The 20,644-nt window shown below is 42.5% G+C and overlaps 1 protein-coding gene and 1 long non-coding RNA gene across 2 annotated transcripts; one reads left to right on the forward strand and one right to left on the reverse strand.

The window, feature by feature from the left end:
- Nucleotides 1–1,677: 1,677 nt before the first annotated feature.
- XK (X-linked Kx blood group antigen, Kell and VPS13A binding protein) lies at nucleotides 1,678–20,522 on the reverse strand. The gene is made up of 3 exons (XM_080374356.1): nucleotides 20,274–20,522; nucleotides 9,788–10,050; nucleotides 1,678–4,799 (listed from the first exon to the last, which is right to left on the reverse strand). The coding sequence occupies exons 1-3, from the start codon at nucleotides 20,516–20,518 to the stop codon at nucleotides 3,973–3,975; spliced, it is 1,335 nt and encodes a 444-aa protein (XP_080230482.1). The 5' UTR covers nucleotides 20,519–20,522; the 3' UTR covers nucleotides 1,678–3,972.
- On the forward strand, nucleotides 10,060–15,826 carry LOC308058503. The gene is made up of 2 exons (XR_013925853.1): nucleotides 10,060–13,515; nucleotides 14,145–15,826. It is a non-coding gene; the product is annotated as an uncharacterized lncRNA (long non-coding RNA).
- Nucleotides 20,523–20,644: the final 122 nt, after the last annotated feature.

The following is a 20,644-nucleotide window of genomic DNA, read 5'->3' on the forward strand; positions in this document are numbered from 1 at the left end:
TGCTAAGTGGTCAGCAAGAAGTTCACGCTACAACCTTTCTCATCATCAGTAGGATTATTTTATCAGTTCCCACCTTTTCCTCCTGGAAACTGATAGTCTTCACAAAGCTTGTATAAACCTGTTTTATTTCCTCAGATGTCTTCCCTCAGAAAAATTTAATTTTAGTATGTCCAATGAGTTCGATATGTATTGTGGAGAACAGGACTTACAGAGAAACAGCGTAGTCACGTAACCTTTTCTTTAAGAAACCATGTTGGAAACAGAAGTTATCAACATGGTGCCTAAATCTGAAATTTCACATTGAAGTTTTAATATACATTTGATTAAAAAAAATATATGCTGGGTATTAACTTACAAATCACACCTTGAGACTGAAAATAATGTCTAGAAGAAAGGATTAATCACTATGTGTTACGGAGCACTGCTCTTACTAGCAGATAGTAGTATTCATCACCACCAGGACTTCTAAAATCCTCTCTCATTGCTCCTCATTTACACATATTACAATCTATCACAATGTATCTATATACTCCTGTATTTATAAAATACACATTTTATGTCTACATATACATTTACAAACACTTAAATGTGTTACAAAGTTTTTATGCAGTCATGTTGCCTCCTCAATCCTCCTCAGTGTGGATTTTGCTGGTTATTCCCAAGGTCAGAGACAAGCACCTGGTAAATCCAGATGAGCATGAAACAAGTGTGCAGAAAAAAGTTAAAAGATCCTTTATAAAGTAATAATTTCTGACTCCCAATGCAAACCCACTGAATATTCTCATTATGCCAATAAGTAGCCTATACTGATCTTGTTCTGTCTCTTGAGCTGGTCTCAAACTGCCTGGCTCCTGCAAAATTTTTTGCTGAGACCCCAACCAGCTAAACAGCATTGGAAGCACCGCTGACTGGAGGTAAGGAACTCCCAAATCAATCACAGATTATCCTTCTGTCAGGTCTGCCTGAAAACATTTCTTCTGCTGCATGGTAACCGATGACAGCATGCTCTATAACCTTTACCTTGGATTTCTGAAAGCAGCAGACTAAGAACTGATAGCAACACAAGAGAGTGTTTCAACATTTTAATTTGTGTTGTTTTACAAGTATAAAAGAAAACCTATGTGTCAGATCTTGCATACTCTTAATACATGTGAATAATCCTCACTGAGCAATTATTTGTGTGACTTGGGACTAATCAAATGAATATGGTTTTTAAGAGTAGTCCTATACCCTTCCGTTGAACACATATGCCTCTAACATTCATAGAGGAGAGCAAAACCACAGTAAACTTGCAGCAAGAGATCACTCATTCACACACATCCTCTAGCTAATACCGCCCTCTCAGTGCAGCCGCTGGGGTGTACTGACAACAGTCTAGACTGTCGTCATCCTGAGAAAATCTCTTTCCTAGTATACAGTGCACTTTAGAAAAATAAGCTTGTCCATTAAAACACTGGTCTTAACAGAACATCACTGCCTCTGTGACTCCCTCTCATACTTTCTTTCTACCAGCACAGCTAGATCAGAGCATACGGAGCAACGACACTGTTAGTCAACCTGCACTCCATGATGTGGTGACATGAGGCACCACAAAAGCAACAGCCTTTACGTTGATGGAGTGTTTAAACTGTATTTGGTTAGTCTGCACAACTAAGGCAAAACCACATGACAATCATATAACCCATACAAATATTTCTTTTTTATTATTATTATTTTTCACTCTCATAACAGTGATTTAAATATTCAGTTCCCTATGCATGCACTTCAGGAGATTAGTATAAAAATAGGAAGTAATATGGCACACTCTCTAAAAATATGCATATACAGTAGTCTTCATCATTGGTATGTGAAGTTCAATGGTACCCACTATGCATACACACTGCACTCCTGGCTGTGGAACTCTCCTACTGTTGACTTCACTGTAGCACAAACGTTTTGCTGGCTGAGGTTTACGAAGCTTCCACCGTTTCCAAATGGCAAAATCACAACTGCACCATCACTTACAGTGTCCAATGTCTGCTTTGAGGATTTGAAAGCTCTCTTTTCAGATATGAAGTACTTCTATATATGACGCCACTTCCCCCCCTGCCCCCCAAAGACTAACATTTCAGACCTAGGTACACCTGCAGACAGGCAACAACCATAATCCCCTGATTACTGATGAGCATCCAGCTATGAAGTCTGATACTCAGTTTTAGCTAAGAAACCTGAAAATTTGGCCCCGTGCACTGAACTCTGCAGGTTTGGAAGCAAGGCTTACATTCTCACTTGCTCCAAATAAGGAATCTGAAACATTCTCCTACATCTAGAAAATCACAGAGAAATACTATACTGTACTTCTACATACAGAAGTACAGAGAAATACAGTAGTGTCTTCAAGAAGTCACTTCGCTATTCTGTGTTCCTCAGACAGAGAAATTAGAACTGAAGTGTTTAGTATCTTCGCAGATACATGAGGTACATTCCCATGGCAAGCTCAGGCCAAAAATTCCAATTACCACCCATCAATAATTTAATAAGACCTACATACACATACCACACACAGACACATATTGAGCAAAATAAAAACTGTAACTCCATTATAAAACTGAAGTATGAAGACATTCATTTACAGTGCAGGAAAGAGCAAAATAAAACCAGCTTAGCTCTTTGCAGCACTGCATGCAACATATTTCATTATAAATGACCTCAGACCTGAGGTCATTTGTGTATTTCCAATAAACTTTTGCGTGTTAATCTGCTAAAGCTTTCTCAGCAACTTGCAAAATACAGAAACGCTTTTACTTGTGGTGATACAGTGCATAGAAGAAAAAGTCAATGACTTCCATTTCCTCTCTCAGATTTCAAGCCTGTGATATTTCTGAGGTAAAGAAGCCAGAGAGTTTTGAACTACTGATACTAAACAACCACAACATAGCACAGCCTCAAGAATAAGGACTCAGTGTCTTCTCTCCCCACATAAGTCACCGGGTTGCCTGCTTGGTGTATGGCCAACCCTCTGACAATCAGGATAGCGCTCGTCTCAACTTCAGCCATTTAAAAGGGAGACAGACAGCCAAAACTAATTGCCAAGGCATCTGGTTAACACTGAGTAATTGGTCTCCAGAGAATGATGCATACCATCTGACTTGGAGGACATTTTTAAGATGGGTTGAATTACTCCTTGGAGATGAGCACCTACATGATTAGCTCACACTATCTGCCTAACCTTTAGATATTTAAAGTTCTATAAAGTTAACAGCACCCTAATACCAGAACAGCACAAAAAGTATTAGATAAACTATAATATCACAAAAAGGAGCTATTCCAGAACATCACAATTAATGTGTTAAATTTAATTCCCTTACTAACAAGCAGGAAACACGAAGGGTAAGACAGTGCAAAGCCAATAACCCATCTGTCCATTCTCAGTAACAATCACATTTCAGTAGTAGTGCTGGCTAATTCACCGTTTCTTGGCAACCTAGACTACAGTGCATTGTAGGAGTCCAATTCTTATACCACAGAGAGAAGTATTATCTTATTACACTGATTAGAGTGTAAAAAAAAAGTGAGCAATTTGATCAAAGCAGACCACAACAGTCAATAAGATAGCCAAGGTCTATGCTGTGTTTCCATGCTAGGGTGACATGCCATAATGACATCCTGTCTGAAATAAAATGCCTTTCCTTCCATCCTCAGATCTCCTGAGTAAGATGAGCATCAGGCCAGTTTTTGAAGGATGCCTCCTCAAATAACTTCAAAATAAGAATGTGAAAATAAAATGTGCAGAACACTGAAATAGAAGTCTACAAACAGTGATTGCTCTCCATACACACGTGAGTTTTCCATAAAGGTAGGCTTGTCAGTCATCATGCAGTGCTACACTCGCAAGAAAGAGAACCCATCCACAAGACGCAATGTCCAAGATACACAATGTTCCCAGGAGGTGATCTACCACCTTCCAAAGGCACCTACTTGCTTCCAGTTGTACTAAGCATTGGAAGAAACACTTTGATGAGGATTCCCTTTTTGAGAATCTATTGACTTGCTGCTGCTCCGTGCTTCATCAGTAGTTTCAGGAGATTTCACCTCTGCCTTGTCTGTCAGTATGGTGGTTTTGGGAGGCTTGCAAATAAAGCAGAGGAACTTGAAACAGGACAGCAAACCTTCGGAAATGCTGGATGAGAAGAGCTTTTTGCAAGGGTGGCAGAACTGGTAGAACACCAACATGAAGAGGACAGCCATGCAGTAACCTATCAGAAGCTGCAAGACCAACAATGGGGCGCAGACATATAGGTAGATATCGGTTTTATAAATGTACCACATCAACAGGAGGAACGCATTCTCTATGAATCGCAGCATGTAATACACAGTCAGTCGGTACCAGTTTTGGGATTTGTTAATTAAGTCAGGATCGTTGAGCTTCACCTGCACTGCCGACCAGCAGAACATGTTAATGCCAGCATACAGGAAAGTAAGAAGGCACAAGACTATGGTAGTACCGACCCTGCTCAGTGCCTTCTCTATGTTCTCAGGAAATGGAGACTTGCTTTGCCAGAATAGAATCCATGGGTAGAAGAAAAAACCAAAGAAATTCACTAGTACAACGGGGAGAGTCCAGATTTGAAGGACTGAACTGAAAAGCACCAACACTGTAACCCGTGTAGCAATCTCAAAGCTTCTCCACATGAATATGCAGAGGTAGGCGGCTGGTTTCACACTGACATCATAATCGTCATACTTAATCTTAATAGCCAGGATGTTGCAGCGTAGGGCACCGTATACAATTGACAGGAGAGAAAGGACCATAAAGATACCTACAAAGAGAAAAGACAAATCAGGACCTTGAGCTTAGCAGAAGTTGCAGACACAGAGTAGTGCAGATGCAGTTGTCTTCACAGCACTCCTGGGTAACGTAATGCCAAAGAAGTCATTCCTTGTATGCACTCCTGGGTTCTTACTCTAACTCTGCTTCTTATTTTAGTCCCTATTTGTTACTTTTCCAAGTAGATAGAAAGAAAAAAAGGCACTTAACAGTCACAAGTGTCTCTCCCTCCTCCCCGTGCCACAGACTGTTCATACATGTATTTTCTCTGTCATTTTAGCTAACCTCTCTCCCACCCTGATCCTCAAACATCTGAATTATTTTGAAAAAAAATGAATTAAACCTTTATATCTAATTTTCCAATAGCACTCAGTAAGCTGGAAAACATTTGCCATTTTATACAGTAATTTTGCACACGCCAGTTTGGTCATGCATATATTCTCCGAAAATGGTTATGTATTTGCTTGTTTAACATAAGTCTTTAATAGCTGTTTTTGAACAACTTTCTTACAGCACTGTACTTGATCTGAGAACTTTTAAACATGTTTTAGAAAAACACTGGCTGAAAGCAGAAGAGCAAGCGAGTGCAGTCAAGAATACAGCTTGAGAATATCCTGTGGCTCTTCACAAAGGCTTTCCAGTAGTTTTGAGCCGGCTCTAGAACTGTGAAAGAACAAATAAATTCCTGCAGCTAGTGAAGCAGAAGAACATTCTCAGAGTTAAATAAACAAGAAATCTACCCAGCTCGGACAGGGTGCTGCTGTCCTGGGACTCTGCTTGCTTTCTGCTTTCATAAGTCAAGACGTTAATCTTATTACCCATTTTTGGTTTAGGGATTCTATTTTAATCTCAAACTTGTCTTAAAAACTCAACCCTTCAAAAGAGGCATTTCTCCATTGATAGAATCACGTCTTGCTAACTCTGGTTTAATGTAGCAGTCCAGTCCTGGTCCTTGCCCAAAGATCAGTACTGCCACCAAACCTTCAGCTCAAACATCACTTTTAAGTCTGTGAGAAAGATGGTTTGCATCAGCCACAAAGGGAAATGTGGGAGGGTGACATTATGGTTGCTTTTACTCATCCTGAGCAGGCAAAGAAGTGAAAATTTCATAAACAAAGTATCTTTCCCTGGAACAGTCCCAAATCCCCCATCAGTCCTTACAAAGGCAGTGTTTCGCTTCTTCCTTCCTACTGCCAGAAGGCTGTACTTTTCTTACAACTCAGAGGTGTACACTCACAAAGTCACTCAGGGAAGAACAGTTCTATTTTGTTGGGTTGTTTAATTAGGTGTTTTCAAGACTTGGTCCTTCCCACTTGAGAAATTGCTAAGTAAATTCTGCCTTAGATAAGCTACAACACAAATACCTATTACTGAAATCTTATATTCAGCTGAAGAACCTTGCTACCTATTATATATACTATATTTTCTAAACTGATAATCAGAACCCTTGAAAAATAAGGGTATTTCTTTTGTTACTTATGGCAAGACACCTAAATACAATATTTTTTTGGCTTTAAGACATAATTTCAACATAGAAAGAATTATTGACACTGAAAATATGTTGTTCAAACAATCAGAAAAGTATTCTGTGGTCAGAGCTTGATGAGTTGAGAAGAAGCAACTGTAGCAGCATCCTAAGGTATCTAGTAAGACCACCTACAAAGCCCAGTCATGAACATTAGGAAAATGACATTGCAAACATTGGTAAATTGAAAAAAAAAATCATAAACCCAAAAGTTCTAGTTTTGAAGATGGCAGTCACTGGTACAAATTTTCATTTTTAAAAAGTACCCTTTTCAGCAAATAATTTTATTTTTAAATGGTAGGAAATCTGCCTTTTGGGATTATTTTATCACAGTAAGTAACACTTGAGAAAGATAATTTGACTGTTGTTAATGGCACAAAAACTTTAAACTTACGAAAAGATTGCTCTTAACAGAAGCGGATCTTCCACATTCAATACTGCACACTGAGAACTGGACCTTTTCAAAGGAAAGGGGCCAAGTCACCACCCCCACCCCTAATCCCCAGCTAGCTGTTTTTGTAATTAATGCTAACTCAGGTCTTTTTGGCACCTTCTGCTTTTGCTCTTCTCCAGGTGGTACTACTTAAGAGGTCAGGATAGCTGCCCAACAGTGTGTAAGTGAACCTGAGCCTGATGTCTGCCACCTCTTTGAAGCAAGGTTACAGCAGGATGGAATAGATGACCTTTAAATGTCTCTTCCAACCCAAACTATTTTATGATTTAGTACAGGGTGAAGCCCAAATACACAAGACACCTCAGCATCTCTTCTGGGAGTGGCCATTTCAAAGTCAGACTGGACATTTCACACCCTAACAAGTTAGAAACCTCTTCCCAGTTACACTGTAACAAAAGAAAGAGCCAAGGGTCTAGAACTAGGACTCAGATTTGGCTATTGCAGGTAGTTTCCAGTGTTGCATTTAATCAAACAACAGTTCCATAAATTTCATGCTCAACAGTCACTGAAGCTTTGTGTCTTTCATCACTAAACCTAGAGGCTTTGTGCTGCTTTTGCACCTCTCTAATTCTCTTCATTTTACATTCTTGGCAGACAGTAAAATGGCAGTTTTGGAGAATGCCAGACACTGGCAAGAACCTGATCATCCAGAAGAGGACCATAATGAATGCCATGAAATACGCAAGAAAGGAGCAGCACAGCTCCTGTTGACAAAGGGCTAGGAAGGGTTCATGCTCTTTTCAGAACTGTTCAGTTCAACACTGAAAGCAATAATGAGCTTCACACAGATCTGAAAGAGACAAGCCATACTATGCAGCATGATGGTAAACAGTTTTAGGTTCACAGGTGATACTGACCTCATTACCACTGACCAAGCAGAATTTACACAAGGTAATGGACAGGGTAGCATAGGAATCCAGAAAAACAAGACACTGATGAGGAGGCAAGAAAAAAAATAATGTGGAAGTCAAGATATAAGACAACAGTGATAATTATAAACAGACAAATGGAAAAGTACATGCACTTCGGAGGATGAGAGTCAAAGAACATGGAAGGTGAAGGCATCTGAAGTGTGGAAGAGCTGGACTGGCTGTTAAACTACTTTGACGATGCTGCAAGGTCAGAAGGTTGAAGACATGTACCTATATATGAGAATCCCCATGTACACATAACAAACAACAGGCTGAAACTGTGCTGCTATGCATCATTGCCCTTTACTCTGGAGACTGAATAATACTGGTGGACACAAGGTACTACAGCAGAAATAAGTTGGCTAAAGAGATTGCAGAAAGTAAAACACACACAAGAGGAATACAGTTAGGATTTTTCATTTTTCTGATGAATGAGCTTTAATAGACATTGCCATTGTTCCTAATTCACTGATTAAAAGAATTAAAAAGAAATTAAATTCTTTTGATTTCTGTATTTTAGAATTACATCTGCTATGGAGATGGCTCCTGGGAGACACAACACTACTACTACATTTGCTATCGGATTCACCGAACTCCCTGGTGAACCAGCAATCTCTGGTTGTCTAACTTCACCCACAGAAGGTCACTTACCAGTCTACGATTCAGAATTCATCTCAGCAGCAACTGATAAAAGTCAGAAGTAATAGGGTGTTACAAATCATTATTAAATATGCCATTCTCTAATCATCTGGAACACAGCATTTCTCCTTGCCAATCATGACCAGTAAGGTCAACATCGGTAATAGAAAAAATACAACAAAAAGGTAATCTTTGAGAAACAAATGTCATCTGCAGCAAAGTGACTGGAAATCTTGCTAATTGCACTGCTCAGCAAAGGATTCAGTGTTTTGTTCTCATACCATGTCACAGATGCCATGGTTGCTCGAAAAGCTACCTTAGCTGTGAAGCACTTCAGAAACTGTCAGGAGCAATGTCTTTCAATTAATTACTGCTATGACCTTAAACAAGTACTTTTTTGATTAAGACCTTCACATGTTGTAATACCCTTATGTGCTGACTCACCCTTTACTATACTCATGTTTTCTATTCCCCAAGTTGAGGGGAGAACCCTGATGTTATAAAGGCTTCTCCAAAAAATCTTAGTTCCTTACCTCGGTACACTGCCAACCAAGGCACCTGAACCGAAGAAAGCACTCGGGTTTGTAACGTGTCACCCTAGCTTCAGCCTCCCTAGCTGCAAAGCTAATAAAGATCCCCGGCCTCTCGGGGCCTCAGCGATGTAACAAGAGCGATTTTCTATTTCAGTGGAAACAACCTCCATAGTTCACATAGGTGCCACAGTCCTTTCTTACACCAAAAGATGGCTGTCCTACAACCAGCTAGAGTAGGTTCTTCATTTAGCAGCGAGACAGCAAGTCAAGACTTTCCCCCCACCCCCAAGGAACTGCAGCACGTCATGGAACAAGATGCAGAGTCCCACAATAAGAAAGGTGTGTCCTGGTAAGTCCACGTGGTGCAGCACTGCTTGGTGAAGGCTTAACAGCCTGAGTCCAGAGACGAGATGGCCACATTTGCATACCGGCTTATTGAGTCCTGACTTCTGATTCCAAATTCAGAGTCTGGCACAAGTAAAGACAGTTCATGTCCTCAGTCCATATTTGAAACTGCACTCCTGAAAGTACAGCTTCCTTAATGCAGCACGGCAAAACATGCTCTGCACTGTACACCAAGGAATTTTCCAGAGTTTTCCCAAAACCAAAATGGAACAGAGGTAATTTTTTTTTTCCTCTTCATGAAGACAGCTCAGTCCCTCCAGCTGCCTCCCTCTCATGCCATAATGGCCACTTTATCAAATTAGTGTTTTTATAATAACCCAAGTATCCTACAGGGAGTGTCATAGTCTAAAATACGATGATATAAACTTGAGAGCAACATCACCATCAAAAGCTGTCAGGGAGATGAAACCCATTGCAATACGTTTGGTTCTTGTCCAGGGCAGCTACACTTGACTGCTGACCCTTTACCTCTCCCTCCCACCAAAATATGGAGGTGATAACAGCTCTACCTACTTCTGGCAGCCGTGATCTCCTGCTGCAGGACACAGATGTAGAGCTGGAGCGTGAGCTGGGGTGCTGAGCCGAGGAACGCCTGGATCACAGACGCCCTGCTGAATGCAGACCTGTGCGTACACAGCTTGCCTTCAGCCTGTCCCACTTCTTTTTCAATTTCTTCTGAGTACCCATCCTTGGGCATCTGCCTCTTCTTTGTGATGCTGACATAGGGCTCTTCAACTCTGCCAGCGTGGAAGTAAATGTAAAAGACTTCCACACACCTACAAGAAAAGGAAAAAAAGCATAAGCCTTCCCACTCCTCAGTATTTTAAGCCATGACATAACAAGTCCTAGGTCATTTGTTCATAGAGCAAAGCCTGTACATTGTCTCCTCCTGGTAAATTTGGAACATGACAAGATTTCACTCTTTTAAACATGAACTACTGTTGGAAGAAGGGTTCGCCGGAGTCAAGAAGACGCTCAATATGAGTTATGCATCTTGCTCAACTTTATTAGTTTCTAACACTACTTATATAGAACCGATACACATGCATATTGGTAAAGCAGAAATATAATTGGTTGGTAGTCTCTAAACACGCACGGTTCTCACACCCCTAATTATCATGACTGAAATAAGCACTCTATCCATGTAGCTAATTGTGTTGCTGTGCTTCAGCCTTGTAGTTTGTTACTCCCTATTTTCCCATACCGGTCCCTATCTTCCTTGGCCCTGCACCTGCTTTCCCAGCAGCTGTATCTCGTTACAGCCACGGCCTGTTGGCACAACATAATTACTTGGTCTCAGGATTCAAGAATAGCTGAAGGCCACCTTTCTTGTTAACTCCATCACAGCAACTTCAGCACAATTCTGATTACAGGCCTATTCTAATACCAGGCCTGGATTGTGCAGATCTTCAGAGATTCTAGCCACGCTTCTGCAGCCGTTCTACAAACTACAAGCAACTAGTGGGCAAGAATCTGGCAGTGCCCTTTGGACTGCTTGTACTACTCAGACATGAGAGGAGGTTTATTTGTTTCCTATGAGCTGTCCTTGATCTCTGCTGTCTTATTGAAGCCCTTGAACTACTCATCCACTACAATGTTCACAGGCTGCCAACCCAGGACCTAAGTCAGAAGTATGTCTTCAGATTCTCTGCCTTTCTCTTCTGGTTATCCATACATCTGTGGCATGCTAATGGGACAGGAAATAAAATCACTTTTCATACCTTTGCCTTAAAATATCTCAAGACACTGGAGAGAAGCTGAGGGTATGAGCACGTGCACACACCTCACACAGCTGGACTCCAACACTTGCTTTACCAAGCAACGGTCCAAAACATGAGTAACAAGCCACAGCAGCAATAAAGAGAAGAAGGAGCTTAGAGCCTCACAACTCTGGAAATTAATTTTTTTTTTAAAAGACACAGAAATAGGAGCTTTACTCCTTATGTTTGCTTACGTTTATTGCACTGTTTAAGGAATATTAAACACAATCTTGCAAAAATATTCTAAATAAGAAGACACAGTATTTCCAGTTGCTGCAGCTCTTCATACTTGAGACATGGGGGGGAACCAAACCTTCTTGTTTATGTAGGTCTAACTTACCACAGACTAACTTCCAAGGAACAAAGTAGTGTCAGCACATGCACTTCATAAATCACACCTGCTGACTCTACCTATGCACAGACAATAATTCATACATTTGGGAGGGAATAGAAAAGAGCTGAAGGGCTTGGCAGCAGCAAATGCTGTAGCAAGGGCAATCTGGCTCCTTGAGTATTAAAGGAGATAACACAGCCTCAGATAGATTTCTGAAAGGAGAGGAAAGTTTCTGCAACTTTCTTCCAATGACTAGTTTTAGATTGGCAAAAAAAAATTAGAAAAACTATTCTAAGAGAGTTGCTTGGATATGAAGGTATCAAGTGTGGCTTGGGCATCAAGCAGGTCCCAAACCAGACAGGGTAACAGTCAACTTTGGGAAGTAATAACAAGCAAGGATTTACTGAGATACAGGTGAAGTCACAAGCTGAAGGGGAAGGGGAAGGGAAAGGAAAGAAAAACCTCTATTTCTGTCACATTGCATAGGGTCCTAAAAATACAGGGCCTGCTGTGGAGGAGTCCATGTACAGCAAGACTATAAAGGATAAATGGCATTGACCACTGAAAAATAAAAACCCCAAAAGCCCAAACCCTGTGCAAACACAACCTGTTTTCTGTTTTCTACCTAACACTGGTACAGGCTTCAAGAAGAAAAGCAATTGTAGTGTGAGCAGCAGAACTGATGAGGACTGGCTTCCAGCCCAGAGGGAAGCTTTGGGGAGAGAAACCCCCACTGCAAGGGCGACTTGTCGTGCCACCTCTGCTCTTTTCTCCTCCCAAGCTTGACATGCATAGCATCTTCTTGTGTAGGCATCAGCCTCTGATGATGACTGAGCTGTCTTCTTCCCTTCTGTTGTGTCTGCTGGGGTTTGTCTCCTCCGCCCGGTTGCCTCTGTAGGTAATACTTGCTGGAATGCAGCATCTCCAAGTCTCTGACAGGTCAGATTTGGCCAATTAGTTTTTGTAATGTAAAAATAAGGTTTATCATCTATTTAAAAGTATCTCATAATTAGAAATCATGGAGCTATGCTTGTCTGAGACTTTGAATTCCTGTTTCCTTCTCAGCCTGACTTTTTTTAACACTTGCAAAGTCAGAGTCTATCACAGTCTTTCAGGGGAAAGCTCACAGACTGAGCTGTAAAGCAGCACTGATAGCACCGATAAAAATTCAAATAAAAGCATACTGATTTTTATTTTAATAAACTTGACTTCGTTTCCTCCCCCCCAAACTGGACCCCTAGCAAGTTTCAACTGCTCTAGATGGAGAGCAGTTTTAGGATCCTGTAGCAGTATCCTTGATTCACTAGACTTGAGCTACCATTATCACTAAAGCTATATGAAGTACCTGGTGTGCTGGAAGCTCCATTCACAGTGGTGACTTTCTATTTTTCCCCTGTTAATCTTTTCAGTCCCTGCCAGTCTTGTTCTGTGTGAAAGAATTCACACACCCAAAAATAAAGTGTGAAAAATTAATAAAGCACAACAGCTTATGAAGTCAACAGAGATTCTGAAACCCACAAACTGATTTTATTCCAAAAGAAGGATCCCAGAACATTTTTGTCTCGCTTAGTATTCACAGCTATCTATTCATCCTGAGCTGAGGGCAAGTCTGAGCTATTACGGAAAATGAGATCTCAGCATCAGCCTCCTTCTAATCACATGGCCAGAGTTAAGTCAAAGGACCCATCTAACAAGTATGCAGTAATCCCATAAAAGAGATAAAATTCATAAGACTACTGACTATAGCCAATGTTATAATCACAATGTTAGGTTTCAGAGCAAAGCATTCCATTTGTATTTATTAGCTAAGTATTAGTATATTGTTTGTAATGGGAAATTTGATGTCTGTATAGAAAAGCAAATGATGGCAAAATGATCTGATGAGCAAACCTGAGAGCTAAAGGGGACATTTACCAGTACAACAGAGTAATAAAAACTGTATGTGCAAGCATTCAGAATACAGCAGTAATGGTGCCCATCTCCTCCCAAGCCCTCCCCATCCCACGCAAGAGTGTCTCTGGAGGTCATGCCTTCTGAGGCAAATAACAAACGCACTGAAGACTGTAGCTGGTGCCACTGCTCAAGCAGCTTCTGCAAACAGCAGACTGGCAGCCGATACACTAGAAAGAAACCACCGATCTAAATGTGTAAGTAACAGGGCGTAAGAGGGGCATAGGCACTTGAAGAACCATCCAGATGAGAAGTGACAAAGTAAGTACCAATTCAGATCATGTACCTGTGCCAGGTTACAACTTTGCCTATGAAGTACATTCTGAAGGGTTGGGCATCTTGTCTTTAAATGAACTGGCTTACTATTTTTTTAGTATGAAACGCACTAAAGAGACAATGCAAGAAGGTGATTGCTTCATACCTGCCGCGATTGAGAGAAGGGACACAGCTTGATGCAAGCAAATGTCACTTTAATTAGCCTAATAGCATGATTATATACACATAAGCAATTGTTACATCTTATTCTGATTGGTCCAAAAACTTGTGATTTCTATAACTATGTGGCAACTCGCGTGAAGATCTCACGCTAGCTATTTAGCAATTCAGCAATAGTTAAAGACAAAGTCTGCAGTTCTTGCACCATGTCCTTCAGCAAGCTGACAAACAGACCGCCTTATTCCTTGTATAGTCTCAACTTGATACTTGGTCCCTGTTTCTATACCCTTCAGTAATTTCTCCTCTCCCTTTATCACCAGGGCTTATGGCCCACAAGCTCGAGCGCATTCCTTTCAACTAACTGATTGTTACTTGTGGTCCTGCTTCCCAGGCCCCCTCCTGCACATACCAGTTTTCCTCCGTGGTTACAAACTGCTACAGAATGGAGAATTCCCCAGAAGCCCCAGCTGCTCACTGCTCATCGGTCCAGAGGAACAGGAGTGAGAGATCCCAGCTTCTGCACAATCCACCTCCTGCAATGCAGTCATGTTTAGGGCCCTTTCAACAGGTCCACATGTGGCATCAACAGCAGAAGGCATGCAGCTGGCCATTTTCACTGCATGTAAAGCAATGACAGCTGCAGTAAAGTCTCTGAAGGAACTAAAATTACTCTGAAGAAAAAAAACCCCGCCAGATCTACTCTCTACAGTGAAACCTAACAGGTAAGAAAAAGATGGTGCCACTTTCTCTCCTGCTGCCAAACCTTGGCAAGGAGAAGAGCTACACTTTTTCAAGGATCCTGATGGTGCCTACGAAGAGTGATTCAGCAGCAACACATTCGTCTTCTATACAGTCAGTAGGAGGAATAATCCTATCCTTATAGGCCTGCTGAGAGCGAGCACCTCATTCTCTCTTTTAATCATGAATGTGTGGGATTTAAATACAGGCAAAATAACAGTGGTGGGAAGAGGGAGCAGGCAATGAAAACAGGGAATGATGCACAGCCAGCAAGTGTTCCAAGAACAAACGTCCATTTAAGACCTATCCAGAGGAACAGGAGTGAGAGATCCCAACTTCTGCACAATCCACCTCCTGCAATGCAGTCATGTTTAGGGCCCTTTCAACAGGTCCACACAGGGCATCAACAAGAGAAGGCATGCTCACGTGCCATGCTCACGGCAAACATACAGGCAGGTTTCTCTAATGACTCCGTTTTTAGTAATTCATTTTCTTTAGAGAAGTGTGCAAAAGACTTATCAGTCCTGTAGATTTACTTAGCTGTGTCAGGCAAAGATTTGTTCCTCACTCATCATTCTACCTTCCATCTGTGCTGACTTTCTGTTCATCGCATCATGGGTGCCTAACACATCTGCTCAAGAATAAAGATGAAAAGAAGAAAAAAAAAAAAAAAAAAAGAAAAAAAAGCCTGAAGAGGATCTAGGCATATTCTTACATTCCTCCCATCTGGAAAAGAGGGAGATGCATCAACAGTTGTCAAGTTTAGAGCTAGCAGAATCTCCTACAGTAAAGTCTACCAATGGAAGTCCTCAAGAAGAGAGATTTTTAGACCTGTGCTATTCTGAACTATAAAGCAGGTCACTATCCACGAGAGACAATGCTTCTGTATAACGTGACTGAAGCATTATCTGCACCATTAGAGCTTACTGGATTTCAAACTGCAGATTTAGGTGCCTGAAACATTAATAACTGAAAATTTCAGCCTATAGGTGTTTTGGTTTGGGTTTGAGTTTGTGGGTTTTTTTGGTGGGTTTTTTGTTTGTTTTGTTCTGTTTACTTCCTGCAGCTCACAGAATCTAACTTTGGCTGTAACACCAGCTCCTCTGGCAGTTTGATGCAAACTTCCTACTGCATCTGCTTTACTGCTGTCTACACAGTACACAAACACATGTAATTGTTTCTCCTTATGCCTTGAGAAACAAAGCCTGATCCCATTTAAAAAAAGAAAAAAAAAAGCCTATTGTTTATATCCTTGTCCCATCAAAATTTGAGGAAAACAGTCATTACTGTTCTGTATAGGGGCCTCTTGCCTCTTACATTTGCTTTTGCCTTTTTTTTTTTTTTTTTTTTTTTTTTTTTTTTTTTTTTTTTTTTTTGCAAGAGTTCATCATTCTGCAGACAGAGCCATCTCCTAACTGCATATTCCTCGTAAAGGCAGAGCCTGCAGGCCCCCATTCAGCTAACAGAGCACTAGGGAAGGTAATTTCAAAGACCAGCAGAGACTTAGCTTTCCTCTCCATGAAGTTAGTATCAGAAGGACGCACTGCCAAGTTTACACCAGTCCTTTCTGGATATGCCACTTAGTACTGTCTTCAGTAAATCAGATGGTAGGGAACCATCACATCCAGCAGACTTATGGTACAATACCACCAACACCCCTGCTTGTGACTGTAAGCCCTCTCTGTTCAAGTCGGTTTGTTGGAAATTGTACTCCTCACTTCAGCTCCTGATCTATTGATTGTTTGCAGAATAGAAAAGGGGAAGCAAATTAACAGAGGGTTCTCTGGCACCCCCTTCATGAAGAGTTATTTGCACTTTGAACAAATCCCTAAGTGTGGAGCAGTAAACAAAAATACATCCAGTTATTATATATTCAAATTGTCACAACACCTATAATCTCAAGATGATCTCAGCGCTACAGGTGCCATCCAAACGAACAGGGAACAAAGAGACAGTCCTTGGCTCACAAGTAGCCGATAATGAGCCAAAAAGCTCATCATGGTCTTCTCTAAAGAAAAATGTGTTTAAGCTCTCATTGACATTGGCTATCATTTTAAGTCATTTTTTGTGTTATAATTTACTTTATGTGGTAAAAGAATCTCCTATTACAAAAAAAAAAAAATTATCCAAATATATTTTCTAAACATCCAGACAAATTAGTGCTCTTACAAGGAATGGCATTTATCTGAAATGCTGCAGGAATCCCCCACCGTGTCTAGAGACCTGCAGTCACTTTGTTCCAGCCAACTCTCTGCACAGTCTCCAGTGTGCCTCTATCCTGGGGACCGGAGCCAGGCGACTGAGGGAGGCAGGAATTTTACTCTACAAATTGCTCCGGATTTACAGAGACATTCTTAGGGAGTGGGAGAAGGAATTAAAAAAAGGGTGCGTTAACAGTCCTCTCCCAGTACAGCAAAAGTCCTCTCCAGGAAGAGGAATGCTTCCTAATTTTAGTGCTTCCAGTGGCAGCAGCAGGACAGCGAGTGCCTCCCGAACAGGTGGAGTGTGGGTGTGTTGGGAAGGTGGTGGTATGCAAGAAGGTTTTATATGGGAATGTACTTTTTCCCCCTGTCGCACAGGGGATTCAAAATAGGCTGGATCATTTGGCTTGCAAAGCTAAACACCCTCCTTCCCTGCCAAGATATTTCCAAACCATTCCCCAAAATTTAAACTTAACTTTTTAAGGAAAAAAGGAAGGGGAGAAAAATATCTAGCTTTTAAGATGATGAAAACTCACACAATGTACATGGGCTGTTTGTAAAGCAGTGCACTGATATTTGGGTATTTCAGTCTGAACAGAGCAATACTAACTATCCTGTATCATGTCACAAACCCCACAGAGGTGGCTAAAAAGTCAGCATTAGCTTTTTTAAAGCAGATGAAGCAGACTACCCTCTGTTGAAGCGTGCCACCTGAGGCAACCTAAAGGCTCTTTAACATTTCATTCTGATGCTGCAAGCAGACAGGGCCTGGGATGGCTCTACTGTCTGTGTCTCGTTTGACCTGATTTGTCCCACTCTTCCCTAAAAAGCCCTGGGCCTGTGTGTCCTGGTTTCAGCTGGGACAGAGTTAATTTTCTTCTTAGCAGCTGGTGCAGTGCTGTGTTCTGGATTTGGTATAAGAACAATGTTGACAGGATGCTGATGTTTTTGGTTGTTGCTGGGTGATGTTTACACTAAGTCAAGGACTTCTGTTTCTCAGGCCCTGCCAGCCAGAGGGGACACAGCCAGGACAGGTGACCCAAACTAGCCAAAGAGGTATTCCATACCATGGGATGTCATGCTGAGTATATAAACTGAGGGAAGGAGGCATTACTTACAAACTTCAGCATTAAGGCATCTTCCCAAGAAACTGTTACGCATGATGGCTTTCCTGGGGATGGCTGAAAACCTGCTTGCTGGTGGGAAGCAGCGAATAAATTCCTTGTTTTGCTTTGCTTGCATTCACAGCTTTTGCTTTACCTATTAAACTGCCTTTATCTCAACCCACAAGTTTTCTCACTTTTACTCTTCCAATCCTCTCCCCATCCCACTACGGGGGGAGTGAGCGAGCAGCTGTGTGGGGCTTCGTTTCCCGCTGGGGTTAAACCCCAACACTGTGCCATTGAAACGTAAGAGAGACCGAACACAGGGGATGGAATAAGGCTTCGTACTGGAGAAGCAGGTGACAAACAAGAGCAGGACTCTCTGGTGCAAAGGAGCAAAGGTTTGCCTGAAAGGATGGGACAAAACTACTCCAGGGACAATGGTCCTTTTCAGCTTACAGTGGTTCAAGTCACAGTGAAGTGATGATACAGCCAAAAAGTATTTTGCCTTCTAGTAATCACCTCAGACTTGTGTGTATTCCAGTCCACAAGGGACACAAAGCCTCCTGCACAAAGGAGGGAAAGGTAAGGCATTTCATGTGCTGAAATACTTCATCTTTTACAGTGCAGACCTACACCTGATGGGAAGTGATTGGTCTCCTCTTCCGACAGATACAACAATAGGCTATGGATAGGAAGACAAGAGAAGAAAAGAGAAAAAAAAAACACCCCAAAATTTTAATGTCTGTCTCTGACCAACCACTTCACCCTCCCACACTGCTGTACTGTATCCTACAGACCCATTTCCGTGAATCTAAAGAGAGGTTGTTTTCTATGAAACTTCTCCTCTTTGTTTGTAGAGTCTTTAGCAAGATCTAAGGTTTTCAGGTGGCACAAGTGTACTACCCTTTTTTTATTAGTAATTATAATTCCAGTTACCCTGGGTCTAGAGAGAGGTTAAAATGCATCACTTCGTACTGCCTAAATAATGCCACCGGGACTGTGGCACAGGCGTGCTGCAACACTTCCAGAACATCTCCAAACCTCCTGGAAACGTTAAGTTCATAAATCTTTGAGAAAGGCAGAGCTGTTGACACACTCATAGACTGCAGCATCACGGAGAGGAGAGGGCTTCTGTATGCCCACTAGTTTTATAGCAGTGACAGCAGCTGGGAGCTCACCAACACAGCAGACAGCACGTTCTGCTCAAGATGATTCTTGTGTAGCAAACAGATAAACTTGACTATCAGAAAGAAAGAGAAAGCGAAATCATGCCTGATAGTTAAGGTCAAGGAAAAAGTCTATATCTCTTTCAGATAATTAGAAAGAAAATCCTCTAATTTGTTCTTGTTGCTTACGTCCTTTTTTTTTTTTTGCTTCTTCATGTCTCGCAGCTTGACGCGACATTCTCTCCTTGTCTGACCTCAAGAAATTGATTTAGAATGACAAAAGCCATGAACATAATTTTTGATAGTTGCTTTCTCTTTGGCCTCACTCTTCATTTGCAAAGAATGTGGCAGTATTTTGTTCTTAGCTTTTAGAAAATCGGAGCTCTTCAAGAACTTAACTGTTAATCAGTAACTCATATATCTTTAAAACATCGACAAAACAAACAAACAAAAAATAATTCAGCCATAGTTATAGAGGAATTCACTGTTTTTGAAGTGTAAGATGTTTTGTAACACCCAAACCGTTCACCCTCATTAGCGTGAGCAAATCTTCCTTTTCCACACTGTTCAGGAATTTCAGCAAGTTAGGGATACTTCTCCTAGCCTCTACTACAGAAACACTGTATTTCGTTCCTTTTCTTTTTGAAAAAGAGACTTGAAGATACATTTAAAATGAAAGCCCCTGGCAAACAAGCACTTTGCCATGGGGTTGCAGCACCTCTGTAACTTTTCACCTGTTTGTTTGTTGGGGTTTTTTTCCCCAAGGACGTTTTCAGTGAGAATTTGAACCGAAGCTGAAAAATCTCCAAAGCAATTTGGGGCAAGAAGCTCACTTTGGAAAGAAGAGCCGTAGTAAAACATTGCTAGCATTTCCAAGACGCACAGACGGGATGGGTACCGCCACGGCTTTGAACTAGCAACTGAGTGAGTCTCCTTTTCTCTCTTGGAAGAGTAACCTCAGAGTAAAGCGCTACGGATAAGCCAGCAGGCACAACCATTTATAGAAAGCCACACGGCCAGAAAACAAGCGCAGGACCCGGCAGCGGCGGGAGGGCGCGGGCTGCCCCCAGCCCCAGCGCAGCGCAGCCCCCGCCCGCGCCCGGCCCCTCCGGCGGGCTCAGCCCGCGGGCGCCCCGTGCCCACCGGGGGGAGCGCCGCGCCCCTCCCGCCTGCGGCCGTTCGCGGGGAGAAGGTCCCCCCGCAGCTTCGGAAATAAGGCCGGCAAGGACCCGGCGGCGGCCGCCACCCGGCACAAAGGCCGGGGCGCCCCCGGGCCGGCCCGCTGAGGGCGAGGACGGGACTCACCGACCTGACGAGGGGCCCCAGCTGCAGGAGGTGCAGCAGCAGCACCAGCGGGCGGTCGCGGCTCACGTCGCGGTGGATGAAGACCAGGCTGAGCTGCACCAGCGCGCAGGGCAGGAGGGCGAACAGCAGCGTCAGCCACTGCCACATGCGGTCCCCCGCCGCGCGGTACGCCCCGCTCAGGCACAGCGCGGCCGCCGTCTCGGCCACGAAGAGGACGAGGGAGACGAGGACGGAGCCCGGGAATTTCATCACCGCCGCCACCCGCCGGGCGCGTTTTCGCCGCGCCGCAGCCGCCCCACGCCCCGGCCCGCCCAGCCGCCGTTGCGGCGCCGCGCCCGCCAGGGGGCGCCCGTCAGGAGCCGCCGGCGCAGCCGC

This window comes from Falco punctatus (genome assembly GCF_963210335.1).
Source record: "Falco punctatus genome assembly, chromosome: 2".
In the NCBI taxonomy this organism is placed as follows: Eukaryota; Metazoa; Chordata; class Aves; order Falconiformes; family Falconidae; genus Falco; species Falco punctatus.